The following is a 13,773-nucleotide window of genomic DNA, read 5'->3' as shown; positions in this document are numbered from 1 at the left end:
CCTCCACACCACGAAAAGGCAAACAGGTGCAGGTATTTGTTGGTTGAGCAACCTCTGCAGGGAAAATAAAGCCAAACATTAGGAGCTTGAAGAACTGTCACAGAAATGCATTCATGAAGTAAGTCCAAAAGCTTTCTTTTGTTGCAGAAAAGACTTTCCCTCCTCTCACAGCTCTCACATCCCCTTCCCCCACATCAACTTAGAGACTGTCTACCCAGACCTGAGCATCCTTTCTGTATATCCGCCCATCCCCCTTATCCTCTAATGGGAAATTGCAAAAGCCACGCAGAGACCACCACATTGCAACCAGGCAGGGAGACCCGAGGAGCTGTCAAACACAAGGGGGACTGTCTGTCACAGAGGACCAAAGACTGTGTAAGCCTCTGAGGCATTCCACTCTCCCTGCTGGCAGCCTGTGTTTACAACCGTTTTGTGTGCCTTGAAAAGGTGATGTGAGTGAAAAAAAAAAAAGGAAAGAAGGCAGTGGAAGGGGAAAAACATCTGTGTGAGGTGATGTATGCATGTGTGAATGTGAGCATGCCCATGAGTGTGAGCGTGCACATGTGCGAATGTGTATTAAGTGCAGAAGTGAGCACTGAGGAACTGGAGGCATCTGGGGGCCACGCTCACTTCCAATTAGCCTCTTTCTAAAGCACACAAACACATTTGGAAAACACTGAAGTGAAAGACAGACTCTGCAAATCTCAGACAACAATTACAGACGCCGGTAAACGCTTTCCTAGAAAGATTGTCAAAGTTTGCCCTCAGTTGGGAAGGTGGTGAGACATTTGAAGGTCTTGTGAGAGCAACATGTCCAGCTGTCACAAGCATGTGTTTCAAATTAGGAATTTCACAAAGGCATACGTTGACTCCCCAACTATTGTCAAGATGTGTGCATATGTGCATATATCATGTGCATGCATCTTGCATATACTGCACCAATAAGCAGACAAATAATGCATGCAGGCTGCATTTCTACCTCTAGGATCTCCAGCAACGCACTTAAAGAAAGTTTACAAAACTGACCCATAAAACCAGTAAGAGCGTTCGTCAGCAAGCTAAGTGCAACAGTGGGAACTGCAGGGACAGTAGCATCTGCTCCAAGCTCCTCCGCTGGCTGGTTTGGAGGACAGCACCCTGTAATTGCCAGGAAACTGTTGCAGGGAGCATCTCATTTCTGAACCCAAGCCATACATCACTGCAGGAATGAGAAGGCAGAGGACTGATTTAAAAAGCACTCCGCTCTTTCATTTTGACACGACCATTTCCAAAAGGCATCACCTTTTATCTAAGTGGATTCGTTCTCATGGCTCAGAATTTTGGAGTGCACTGTAACTTCGGCCTGTTTGTGGAGGTGTGTACTTGGGTCCTGGCAGCAAGCCCTTCATCCTCTCAACGATACACAATTAGAGCATACCGCTGTCTTAAAAAAAACTAAACCCTTCTGCAGCCACCTGTCAAAAGAGGTCAATATGGATTTCCAATAAGACATCATTCACTTTTGCATCTGCTAAGACCTGACCTGCAGGTGAGAGGTGATGTAAAGCCCCTGAGACCAGTGAGGGTAGCCCTGAAGAGTTCTCTGGGTGGATGGAAACTAGAAATAAGTCAAATTCAGTTGTTTTTCTAAAGTTTCCTTTTGACCCATTAGTTCCATATTTTCTCTTTTTTTGTTTGTATTTAAAAAAAGTGTGAAGAGAGGAGGAAGAGGAATGAAAATCATAGTGGAAGTGAGCAGGAAGAACAACATGATGCAACTGTAACCCCACAGAAACTCCTCTTTTAACACCTTGTTTCCTATTCTCTGTCGCAACTTCTCTGTAATCCCTCCTGGCTGCCCATCTTTCAAAGCACTGTAAAGGGCTGTCATTAGAGAGAATGAGTAGCCTGCTTCCATCAGCTGTTCCATTCACGTGCACTTCACAAGCTTTACTTTTACTGCTGGTTTTTTCCTCCTTCATTATCATCTGTACAACTGAAACACTATACTAGACCGAGGCACTGTACCATTACCCCCGTTATCTTAAACCCATATGAGTCCAGTGTGACATATATGATACATATAGTTTCTGATACCTTTCACATCACTTTATGGTAAAAACTTTGCTTAAAATCCTGTTGAACACAATCTGGATCTTGTCTTCTGCCCCTTAATGGACACCAGAAAGCAGAAGATTACATGATAAGAATGTTGACATATGACATGATAATAAATGTTAAATATCTCTAAAAATGTTTTCGGTTTGTGGTTTTATTTTTCTTTTTACATTTTGTTAAAGGGACAAATACAGACCGAATTGGACTCTTCTTAGGATTTTTCATTGGTCAGATCTTAAAGGGTTAAAATTGCACATTCTAAAAAAAAAAAAAAAAAATACTATTTGACAGAATTTAACCATTTCAACAGCTTGTGCAGTACAAGCCTTTAAACATGTAGCCAGTCCTATACTGTTACAAGGTGTGTTTCAGCCACACTCATTTTACGTATCATGGGTCTTTTGTTCATTTTGCCCCAAAAGGTAGTCTGTCTTAAAGCAACACTGGAGAAGTGTGTGAATCTTAAAACTCTCTGTTTCTGGCTGGTTATGACACACACTAACATTCATCATGCACACTGGTTTGGATGACAGCTAAGTATGGAAGTGTGGAAAAAGAGATAAAGTGTATAAATGAAATTCAGGACGATAAATGTTCGACAGGATTTTACAGGAAGAGAGAGTTCAGAGAGGAAACCAGTGATAGATGGATGTATTGAAAGACTTTAAAGTATAAAATTTCTCATTTATAGGTACCTTATTGCCTGCTTTGTCTATAATTTTTGTTCATCACATATATCATACAATATAGCAACCTGCAGTCTTGTTGTCATTTCTTGTAACGTTACCCTTCACTTAAATTCTTGATGGCTTCCTAAGCTGTCTTTGTCAAATTCATAAAACAAAACAACAATTAAGATGTTGATGAGTCGTTTTGCTGTGTTCAGATGGAGATCTATTTTTACAACAGTGCTGTTATATTTGACAGCTGTGGGGGGAGCCAAAGCACTTCCAGATTCTCCTAAAGACGCACTAAGTAACTTTCCAACCTAAAAAGTCCGTGTTTCTGATTTGTTTGGCGGCACAGTGAAACTTCTTATGTGCATTTCTGAATCTGGCACTTCCCAAGGCTGAGAAACAACACTATGCAACTTTTCTTCGGGCCCCCTGTTTGAAGCATCTGAGTTTATCTTAACGCACCGTGTTCCAGGCTAGGAAGTGGATATAAACACACCCAGACAGTTTCATGAAACACAAGAAGACATTATACAATGATGAGAGAAAAACGAAGTATGGAAGCGTGGAGCTGTCGCCCAAACAATGAAAAATAGGGACCTTATCACATTAATATTATAGACTTATTGTAAAAACATGAAAAACATCATCTAATAATGTGATAAAGTCTGAAAACAGGCAACATAAACTACTGCATGCAGATGTTGGGACTGAGAGGAATAGTGAATTAAAAATAATTTTCTTTAAGCAGAAACATTTCAGTTCCTTCTGTAAAGGAGTTAATTGTTCTGCTCTGATTTACTGTTGTACAACCAGGGATGTGGAACAGTTATGAGCAATATACATCACCTGTCCGCGTGCAGGGAGATGGTGCATGCACGTCTGGATGTGTGTGCTGTCTTAGGTTAACATGTACCAGTGGTTATGCCTATGGCCCAATCCCAAAATTAAATTTATATGGACTATATGCACCACTGGGACTGGAAGAGTTCATCTTCACACACAAAGACATAGTCCTGTCCAGTTCAAATGGTGCAATGTCAACAATATCACATTGTCCATCATCACATTCTCTCCTATAAAGTACAACTTAATCCCATTTGGCAAATCAGACATTTCCCTGATCTATTTCACACCCAGTTCTCTCATTCAAAGATAAATGTGATTTATATTCCATGTTTTCACCACAAAACATATCACATCATAACAGAATAAGTTTTATGTTTCCACAATAAAGGTGTTCACAATACAATTTGATAAGTTTCACATTTTTACAATAAAACTAATACTGTGATTAGGTCCCTTTTTTTTTTTTATTTGGATGACAGCTCTATTCTTCTGAAAAAAGGAGAGAGAGGGACAGAGCAAAAGATAAGGTAAGAGTCAAGCCTTTTACTGTCTGGAGAGAGCTAACAGTGCAGTAGGACTAAACCTACTGGGAGATGAGTGGTCATCTGCTACGTTTTTAGCAAACAGTAGACTTCAGATGGACATTACTCCAAAATCCTGCTTCCTACTAACCCAGATCATTAAGCCAAGTTAGCAAAGAGCTGCTGTTAGTTGGCAAAATTACTATATTTGATGAGCTAGCAACTAGTATTGTTGGCGTGGCTAAAAAGAGAGCCTTTTACGAACTGGTTTATACATAATCTAGACAGATAAATGACATAGTGAAGAAAAAGCCTAAATCTATAACTCCCTACATCATGACGATTTGGTGGTTTTGCTTTACCACCTTGTTGGGACTGTTTGCCCCATAGAGAAATTATTCAAACCAAACTAATCTTAACCTCCAATTAATCATTCTTTTGTTGTTGGAGGTGGTCTCGAACAGACTGCAACGCCCCCCTCCACAGGGCATGGAGGGAATGGTTTAATCAGTATTTGTATGTTGTGAATGATAAGCTGTGGCTTATCATTACGGTAACCACATCTCAGCTAGAAACCAATTGAAGACTGTGGGCCAAAGTTTGGAAAGTTGCTTTCACCAGTATCATTAATAAACCACATTTTAGTAGACTGCTAATCTAATTACCTTAAAGAGTTGCAGGGATTTTTTTTAACTAATTCCAAGAAGCATCAAAATGCAGGAGGTGACAAAAACCATAACAAAGCCCTTTGTAGGTTTTTCCTGTTTTTTTTTTTGACAAATCTGTGTGTGTAAGGTGTGAAAAACACTTCTTTTTTTTTTTTTTTTTTTAATAAATTCTGATATTTCTTTCCATCTGTGACAAAAATGCAACAAGGGTAATACTCTGAAGATTTAAAATGCTTGTGCAGTCAACATCATTCAGATAGTGTGTCTTTGTGTGATTTTCCCTTCATTTTGCAATTGAGATACAATGAATGTATCTCCTTTCAGGCCAAGAATAAGGCATCACTGTAAATACACTATGCTACAATGATATAAATGTTTACCTCTATCTCTCATGAAAGCAGTGCCCAGAGGCTACCGGACACAGTAATTCCATTCGCGAACGACATGACTGCTGAAACAACAATCCCGTTGTTAGCCCAAATCCACAGATATGTCTGTGATGATGGCAAATCAAAGTGGCAACATCCTTTAAATGTCCAGAGATTAGTTGGAAGTGACACTGATACTAGTCTCACAATCCCACACTCCCATACAAGCACACATGCATGACACGCAGAAACGCACACCCGTTGCAGCATTGTACGATAACTCTGTCAGGCTGCCAGTGGAGATCCAGCCAACACTCACCACCTTCGCCAACAGACTCCATTCTGCTCTTGCCTCACTTTTCAAGACCTAACTATCTCACTCTAATTGGCTGAAACCAGAGCAGGTCATCATTCATTTCCAAGGAATGTTCTGGAAATCAAAAGCAACTTCCCATTTATTTGGTTGCATTAAGTGCTCAAATTAGCATATTTGAAGGAAGAAGCCAGGCTGAATGAAAAGACACAGCACAGAATATATGAGCTTTCATGTTGCAGCAGTCAGGTAAACGTTCCGTCAACTCAAATTAAGAAGTAAAACAACAAAAAAATCTCGAAAAGCATTTAAGTCATTCAAGCTCAATCCCTGTTGTTGTCTCTCCGTGGCCCGCTTAGTGATGCTGTATTGAGGAGAACTGAACATGACTTCTAGATTGTACAGAGACGGATGGAAATCCGAGAGAGCCTGTTGGTTTGACAAGCCTGCTGGCCAATAATAAACTCACACACACATACAGACACAAACACGTCTAACATGTGTTGTTACCTCTAAGTATGTACTTCTCTGGTACATTCCTCTGCATGTTTCTGCACACACAGGAACATACGGGCAAAGTCCATTTGAAGAGCAAGGCAGAGTAAAGAAGGAAGGGCAAAAGGAGGAGGAGAAGAAAAAGAGATGAAGGAGTTGGGTTTTGTGGGGGGTGACTGTATTTATAGACAACAAGTGATGGGATGCTCTCGTCAGAGCACAGCCCACTGAGCCAGATCACAGACAAGCCGCCAAGAGGTCATGTGACCACATTACCCACTCCAGTGCCCTGTGGATGCAAGAGACAGGGAGTGAGAGCGGGAGTGGAGGAACAGAGAAACTCAGAAAAAGAAGGGGAGAGAGGGAGAAAAACTACCCATGAACCCCGTGGTGCCATTGGCCTATTGTAACCAAGCAGTATACAAACAAGTTTTTCCCCCTTCATCATTTGGCGGACGTGCCTCGCTCTTACTGCTTGGGCACCAACCTCAGTTACCCCTACTTTGTTTCATAACCCAACAGAACAAAAACCTCTCCTCAGACACCCCAGTCACAAGAGGTGACAGCCATTCAGAAAATCAGCTTTCTGTGACATAACTTGCAATCATTGTGAGTGACACAGGTGCTTTGATCTAATATAAACTACAAAACAGATCTTTGAAGAGGATCTATGGATGCTCAAACAATCCTGCACCTACTGTAATCCCTCATCCCCCCACACAGAGGCCACAGTAGTAATCCCCCAAATCTGACACCTAAGAGCCAGGAGCCTGACCCAAAACCCCATAAAAGCCTCAGACTTGAACCTCATGGCTTCTCATGCTGAAAAAAGAAAAAAAAAAAAAGGGGTCAGGGTATGAGATGAGATGGTGTGACAGATTACAAATAGATTATGTCTGGAAAAAGAGACACACAGTGGACAGATGCAGAAGAGGCACCAAGAGATGTAAAGAATGAACTGACACAAAAGAATTAAGAAGAATCATCTGGGCTTGCAGATTATCTGACTTTACAGACCTAAAGATGAGCACAAACATATTTCCAGACACACAAACACGCCACACTGAAATACCACATAAAAGAGCGCTTGTATGGGCAGGTGAGTGTTGGAGCAGGGTCCCCATCTCTTTCAACTCGTGCTACTTCAAACAACGCCCTGCATGAAGATGAAACCGGGGCCTCGGCACCGCAAACAAAGGTGGTGCCACCACTGACGCACACATGAAGAAAAGACAGAAGGCTGTTCTCAAAACTGTTCATACGGAAACGGCCACCTGTTATAGATCCGATGTCAGATTTTTTATTTCCCAGATACAGTTTCAGACTATGAACCAAACCTAAACAAGCCCAACGCAAGTTATATTGCTTTTCATTCAAGCAATATAACTTAAAAAGGGAAAATCTATGTGAATTTCATATTATCTTGTGGAAAAAAGGGTTGTTCATGAGATTAGCAAATTGTCGCATTCTTTTCTGTTTACACTTTATGCAGGATCCCAACTTTTTTAGAATTGGGGTTATACTTGCTTTTCCCATGGGAATGACAATAAATGCAACTATAAAGGTTTTTTTTTTTTTTTTACTGAGTTGCTCCATTTATTTGATCAAAACCACAACACAGCATACCTAAACATGTTTAAATGAGTTTAATGCAAATCTACAATGTCTCAAAAACTGATGGACTCATTCAGGTGTTAATGATTCTGTAAGAATGAATTACAACAGACATGCTGAAGTCCTCATTTCTTGATTTTGTGCTACTATGAGGCCTCGTGTGAGATAAAAAACATACATCCAATAAAACCAGAACATTACATGATGCAGGGGTTCATGATGGTTAAATGGCTCCATTTTAATAAAACAAACCACTGATCATACTCCATGTGTTTCTCCCACATACACGATGACTGCAAAGTAGGAGTTTCAATCCCAGGCACATTACTGTTTAGTCTGGGTGTTGTAGTTGGATTAAGATGTTAGCAATTCCCTGTTAACCTCTCCTCGCTAGACTGGGCTGATCCAAGACCTAGCACGGTCAGGAGGGTCATGGAACGGCATGAAAGAATATCAGGCATAACGAGGACTCACACTGCAAGACTCTTTCAGGGTAGAAGGTTAGGATAGAAAAGAACCCTCCTTTCTTTCACCCTCTCTCTTTTACTCCTCATGAATGTTCCCAAAGCTAAAACAGCAGTTACCTCCTCTCCTCCTCCTTTCCCTATCTCCTTCTCAACTGAGTCGCTGATGTGAGAGCCTTAGCTGGCCTCAGCCTGAGCTCTGTTACGGCCTGACCACTGACCCACTCACCCGCCTTTTAAAGAGGTTTTAGGGTCATGAGTTCACAACACGGTGACTCAACTGTGAACAGCAGGCGGCATCCTCTTTCAAAGAGCCCATGTCCTCACCTTTCCCTCTCACTATCCTCTCTTCCACTATTACCCCCCCCCCCCCCCCCCACCACCACCACCACCACCACCCCACTGTCTCTATTTTCTTTTTTTATCTATCTTTCTTTCGTCCGTTACGCTCTCTCTCACCCCTGCCCCACTTTTGCCAATGCATCCTCAGCCATAATTAGCATAGTATCCCTGCAAGGAGAACGTGAAGGCTGATGGAGGGCTGGGACCCCGTAACAACACCAAGAGTAAAGCTTTAAGTTTTGAGCACAATCCATCACCTGACTACATTTACATAAGTTTCTACAGGCAGAACAGTAATGCATGACAAATGGTTCCTTTCTATGTAGAGAAAGTAAAAAAGAAAGGAATGCCATCCAGACTTCAAGCTGGATGGGAGGTCTGACTTGTGCGAGTGATGTATTTGGTTGGAAATTAAATGGGGCCACAATTAGCGACAACAATGACTGAAGAGAAAAGAAGTGGACTCTTGCAACATGGTGAACTAAAAACAAACATTTCTTAATCAAGCCCACATTTTGGGTCTAACACATTCTGGTTTTGTAACAGCTGCAAAATGGCTCATGCTGTTTTGCATTAGGACCATTCAGTGCCTATTTCTGATACGAAATTGGAAATATTTCCTTGTACTTTACAACAAGGAATGCGTCTTTTTTTTACAATTACTCACCTGCATTAAAGATGGGTAAATTTGATTGTCGTTGTATGAAGATGTACTTAAAAGAAAAAACAAAACAAAACACATAGATTAACTTACCATTCCATGACCACAGTCAGTCCCATCAGCCAGCGGCATGTGTTGGGTACGGCAGCCTTTGTGGTCCCCCTCTGCACTCGTACACCACAACCTCTTGCACTGTTTCTGGATAAAAGAATGAATAGGAACAATAAATCTACGTCACTGTGCAGATCTTCATACACTGTTGGAGCCTTTCAATTTGAGTCAGGTGTGTTGAAGCAGGGAAACATTAAAGGACAGCAGCTATCGATGACCAACTTTAAACACCTCTTGGTTTGAAGCCTGTTAGACAGAATACACAGCTCCATCTCTCCACCTCCCCCAAATTCCCAACCTGACTGAAATAAAATGGAAGCACTGCACAATGACACTTTAATTTGAGTCAGAAATGTTGGAGCAGGGAAATGCTAAAAAACTGCTGGATTTTGGCCCTCTAGGACCGGAGCTGAAAAACTAATTTACTCAACTTACTGATAAACAAAAGAAGAATCTGACACTAACTTTCTCCCATATTGTTCCACATCTTGTAGGCAGCAGTGTGATTGTAATTCCAGTATTTCAACTAGTTCTTCAAACAGTGTTTCAGTGAAAGTGGCCGCAAAACTGGCATTGCTTCAGTGCTTTCTAAACATTTGCTAAAAATATTTTAAATCACTCTGCATCAGGTTTTGATCAACAACTGTGCTTAGTCCAAATGGGAATTTGTGGATTTCATATAGCTCTACTGTTTATGACCATAAAAGAAAAACACATTACTGTTTCATATCAGCAACACAAACTTAAGTCAGATCCAACAAGATGAGAATTTTGTTCAGGTGCACTTTTTCCTCCCAAGGTCATTTGAATGCTTGCTTTGATTGTAACTTACTAACTAACTTACCATATAGGGGCAAATTTGAGAACCAGGACCAAACATCAGTTCGCATTGTCTGTTGGCATTGTAGATCTGACCAGGGAGGAGAGTGGGAAGCTCATATGTTCTGCCTACTGGTTCATCCAGGAGGCACTCCCCATAGCCAGTGCTAAAAGAAAGAAAACAATGAAAAAATAAAGTGGCAGAAAAAACATATATATATATATATATATATATATATATATATATATGCAGTCATGTAGTAAAATCCTAACATCATACAGTACTTTTCTCTTGACCCTACAAAGTGTTAACGTGTGTCATCTCTTCTATAAAACCAAAGCAAACATCCCTGTGTCATTGTCTGATGTGTTTTCCTCTGTGGGTGGTCTGTTTAGTTACTTCCTTTTTCAACTCCGTCTGTAAATGCCGTCTCTATGGCGCTCCAAAGACTAAAGAAAAACAGCATTACGATGAAGGCTGAAAAGGATCAACCAGCTGAATAGATTTGTGTATTTTTATTTTTGTCTATGTTCCTGTGTTAAAGGCAAACATGGCCATTTAAAATCCCAAAGCACCTTGATTAGGTTACACAAATCAGAGCCAGCTCCAACATTACAGTATAATAACAGATTGTGCCACGACTCAGCCACACCCTCAACCAAGACACAGTAACAGAGACAACAAAAGCACAGCTGGACTAAACATTTATGCACCAGCAGCCTGAATATGAAATCATCACCCTTTACGGCTGTTAACAAGGACCTGACAAACGTGTTGGCAGAGTGAGCCAGGCAACAAAGGATCTCTTCTTGTTTACTTTAGAAAAAGGAAACTTTAAAATGGGACATGTATAGATGTGTAATTACACAACATGTGTGCACCGCTCTGACAAATTTCATCCTGGATTGAGCTGCTAAAACACCTGCTCAACAAAGCACCAGCTGATGTGACAGGCCAATAATTATACAAGATCATCCTGGGTTACCATCACTTTGTTTCTTTACCCTTTCATTTCCAGCCGTGGTGTAAAAAACTGAGGTGCATGCAGCCTGGTGGAAGGGGCCGGATTACACAAGAATACAGCAAAAGCGGAAGACACTGAATGAAAGCTAAGGAGCAGCCTGTCAAAGAATCAAACAGAGAGTCCCATATTACAGTGTCTTTCAGCAGGTGGTCATCTGTCTAATCAGCATCCAGGAACCTAATGGTATGATTATTACAACCAAGACAGAGAGAGAGAGAGAGAGAGAGAGAGAGCGAGAGAGCGAGAGAGAAGAGGTCATTGTGTTTTTTTTTGTTTTTTGTTTTTTTTTCAGAGGAAACATCTCTTTTTCTATTTTTTTAAAGGAATATCTATTATATAATTGTGAGACAGTTAGGTGGTTCCCCTACACCAGATAAGACCCCACACCTGGCAGCCATTAGAAGACTTATATGTCAGTTTTTTTACAAAAGACCCTGAGTCGGCTATTTTGTGCATGGGGCTAAACAATAATAGTTTTCATGTACAACATACAGACGGTGTCTGTTGACTGATTTGACATATTTATGGTTTCTGAACAGGAGTGAACGACACAGAGCATCACTGTGCAGTCTTTGATCAAGAAGGGTCAAGAAAACTGAGCATGCTCGTTACATCAAGGTTCTGACAGCATTTACAAGTAGTTACACGAGATATATGAGGCCAGATAATGACAGATACTTAGTTGAAACTGTAGATCAGTCGGACTTTTCCGTTTTGCTCTTACATATGTATTTTAGTGGTCTAGATCAAACAGCATAGTGCCAGAGGGGGAGTGAATAGTTTCATTATGTGGCTGTTGATGCATAATAATACGGCACCACAACAGGACACTTTTCATCAGCTTTCAGGTGGAGGAGTTTATTACAGCTACGGTGAGATAAGAGGAAGTAGAAGAAGAACCATTTGCCTTTGGAAAAGAGATGTTGGAAAGGTGGTGCAGCCATTTGTTTTTGAGAAAAACGGAAGAGCAGTGCAGAATGAGTTCCCTCTTCAGAGAGAATGGGCAATCAAAACAGTGACGTACTTGACCAGGTCAGTTTACTGAGCAGGAGGGGTACCGTAGAAATGCTAGTTTGAATCAATGCTCCTCATTGTTGGCAGAAAACAGGCTTCAAAAGCACTCAAACTGCGATCTCAAGGGCTTTTCCCACCACTGCGCACCGAAGCAAGTGCAACTTCAGTCTCTCCACACCTGCATTGCATTTTTCACTGTCAGTCCTATGTGACCTAAATCTACATTTACATCTACATCACCCAACCCTGTCCTAACACAGCTGAAACAAACTCATCAAAAAAGCCAAGAGACTGATGGAGATCCGTCTTGTCTTTGGTTGGCTGTTCCAACCACTCAATGTTGAGGTCATTGCTGGCTGGAAACTATGCAAAGTACAATCTCAAAACTCCATGTGAGGCATCCTCTAACACTGCGCTCTTGAAATGCATCTGGTCAACAAGGCTGTTCTTTATAGGGCCCTCCACAATTAACAGTGGAAAGGAGGGAGAGATTAAAGGTCATGTCTATGGAAGATCTAATTATAACTGACATTTACCATTTTAAAGGGAAGCTCTTCACCAGAATCACTGACCATGCTGTGGGTTAGGAGCTACTGAATGAGCCGTTGCTGATTCTGGTGAGGAAAATGACTGTGTGTGAGAGAACATGGCCAAAGGACAGCCGAAGGTATATAACCAAGGAAGACCCCAGACTCAAACAGGAAATACTCTTTCAACACCATTCAATAACAACTCCACAAGGTTTACATTGCATCAACCTGTCTACAGTGCTCCGAAGGAGATATAGAGGTCATTTGTTCCAACTGGTATGTCACAACAGAACATGCTGCTTTGTCTTTTTACTTCTTGAGGAAAGCCCAGAATTCTAGTGGGATATACATACTCTAAAAACTCTGTGATGTATTTGCGACTGCACTTGGACCACGACCAGGGATTGGTGTCATAGTTGAGGGTAGGAGCCATGACATGATACTGGTGCTTCATGCCTGCCTCCCGGCACTTTGGGCTGTCATCGTGAGGCATGTTGAACCTAGCGCACAGGGGAATGGAAAAAAAGAGGTTAGAGAAGGCAAGAAGAATATGAAGAGAACACACAAAGTGATTATCGGCCGCTTAACAGCTGTGTCGAAGTGAGAGGGATAAACGTCACAAGATTTACTTTCAGCCGATTTTAACAGGGTATCCCCCCCCCCCCCGCACCATGCCCACAGACTACCACACACAGATGCAGCCAAAGACACATGGATGAACCATGCCGCACACTTTTCAGCTGTCTCTGCCGAGCTCATTTTTCTTTACATCTGAGTAAAACAACATCTTAGCAATACTATACCCCAAACTGTCCACCCCCCCCACACCAAAAAATACAGACAAGACTCCAATACAACCTCAATCTGCCAGTAGGGGGTGCGATATTTAATGTAAAACATTACTCTCCATCTATCAGCATCTATTACCTCCAACATGCTGGTGAGAACAACCTCTAGCTCACTGTTTGGAGGTCAAAGATCACCATCTCACATTCTCAAAGGGCTTAATGCAAAGAAAAGGCAGGGGTGGTAACGCAACACAGGTCAGCACAGATATTTGTGACCAGTGTGAATAGATACAAAAATATAATAGAACTAAGAGTTGTAACTTCATTATTTTCATTATTTTCCAATTTTCTGTAAAGGTGACATTTATTATACTGTAGGCCACATATTAATAAACCTACATACATTTGTTATTTATCAAA

General features: G+C 41.3%; 1 protein-coding gene across 1 annotated transcript in view; it reads right to left on the bottom strand.

The window, feature by feature from the left end:
- Nucleotides 1-13,773, bottom strand: part of LOC306770164 (A disintegrin and metalloproteinase with thrombospondin motifs 20) — an 84,662-nt gene that overhangs the window by 46,732 nt on the left and 24,157 nt on the right. The window contains 3 exon segments of the mRNA XM_079258991.1: nucleotides 9,160-9,264; nucleotides 10,022-10,163; nucleotides 12,919-13,065. Coding sequence (XP_079115117.1) covers nucleotides 9,160-9,264; nucleotides 10,022-10,163; nucleotides 12,919-13,065 — 394 coding nt within the window.

This window comes from Telmatherina bonti (genome assembly GCF_933228915.1).
Source record: "Telmatherina bonti genome assembly, chromosome: 2".
Classification (NCBI taxonomy): domain Eukaryota; kingdom Metazoa; phylum Chordata; class Actinopteri; order Atheriniformes; family Telmatherinidae; genus Telmatherina; species Telmatherina bonti.
This window is presented reverse-complemented; position numbering and strand designations above follow the sequence as displayed.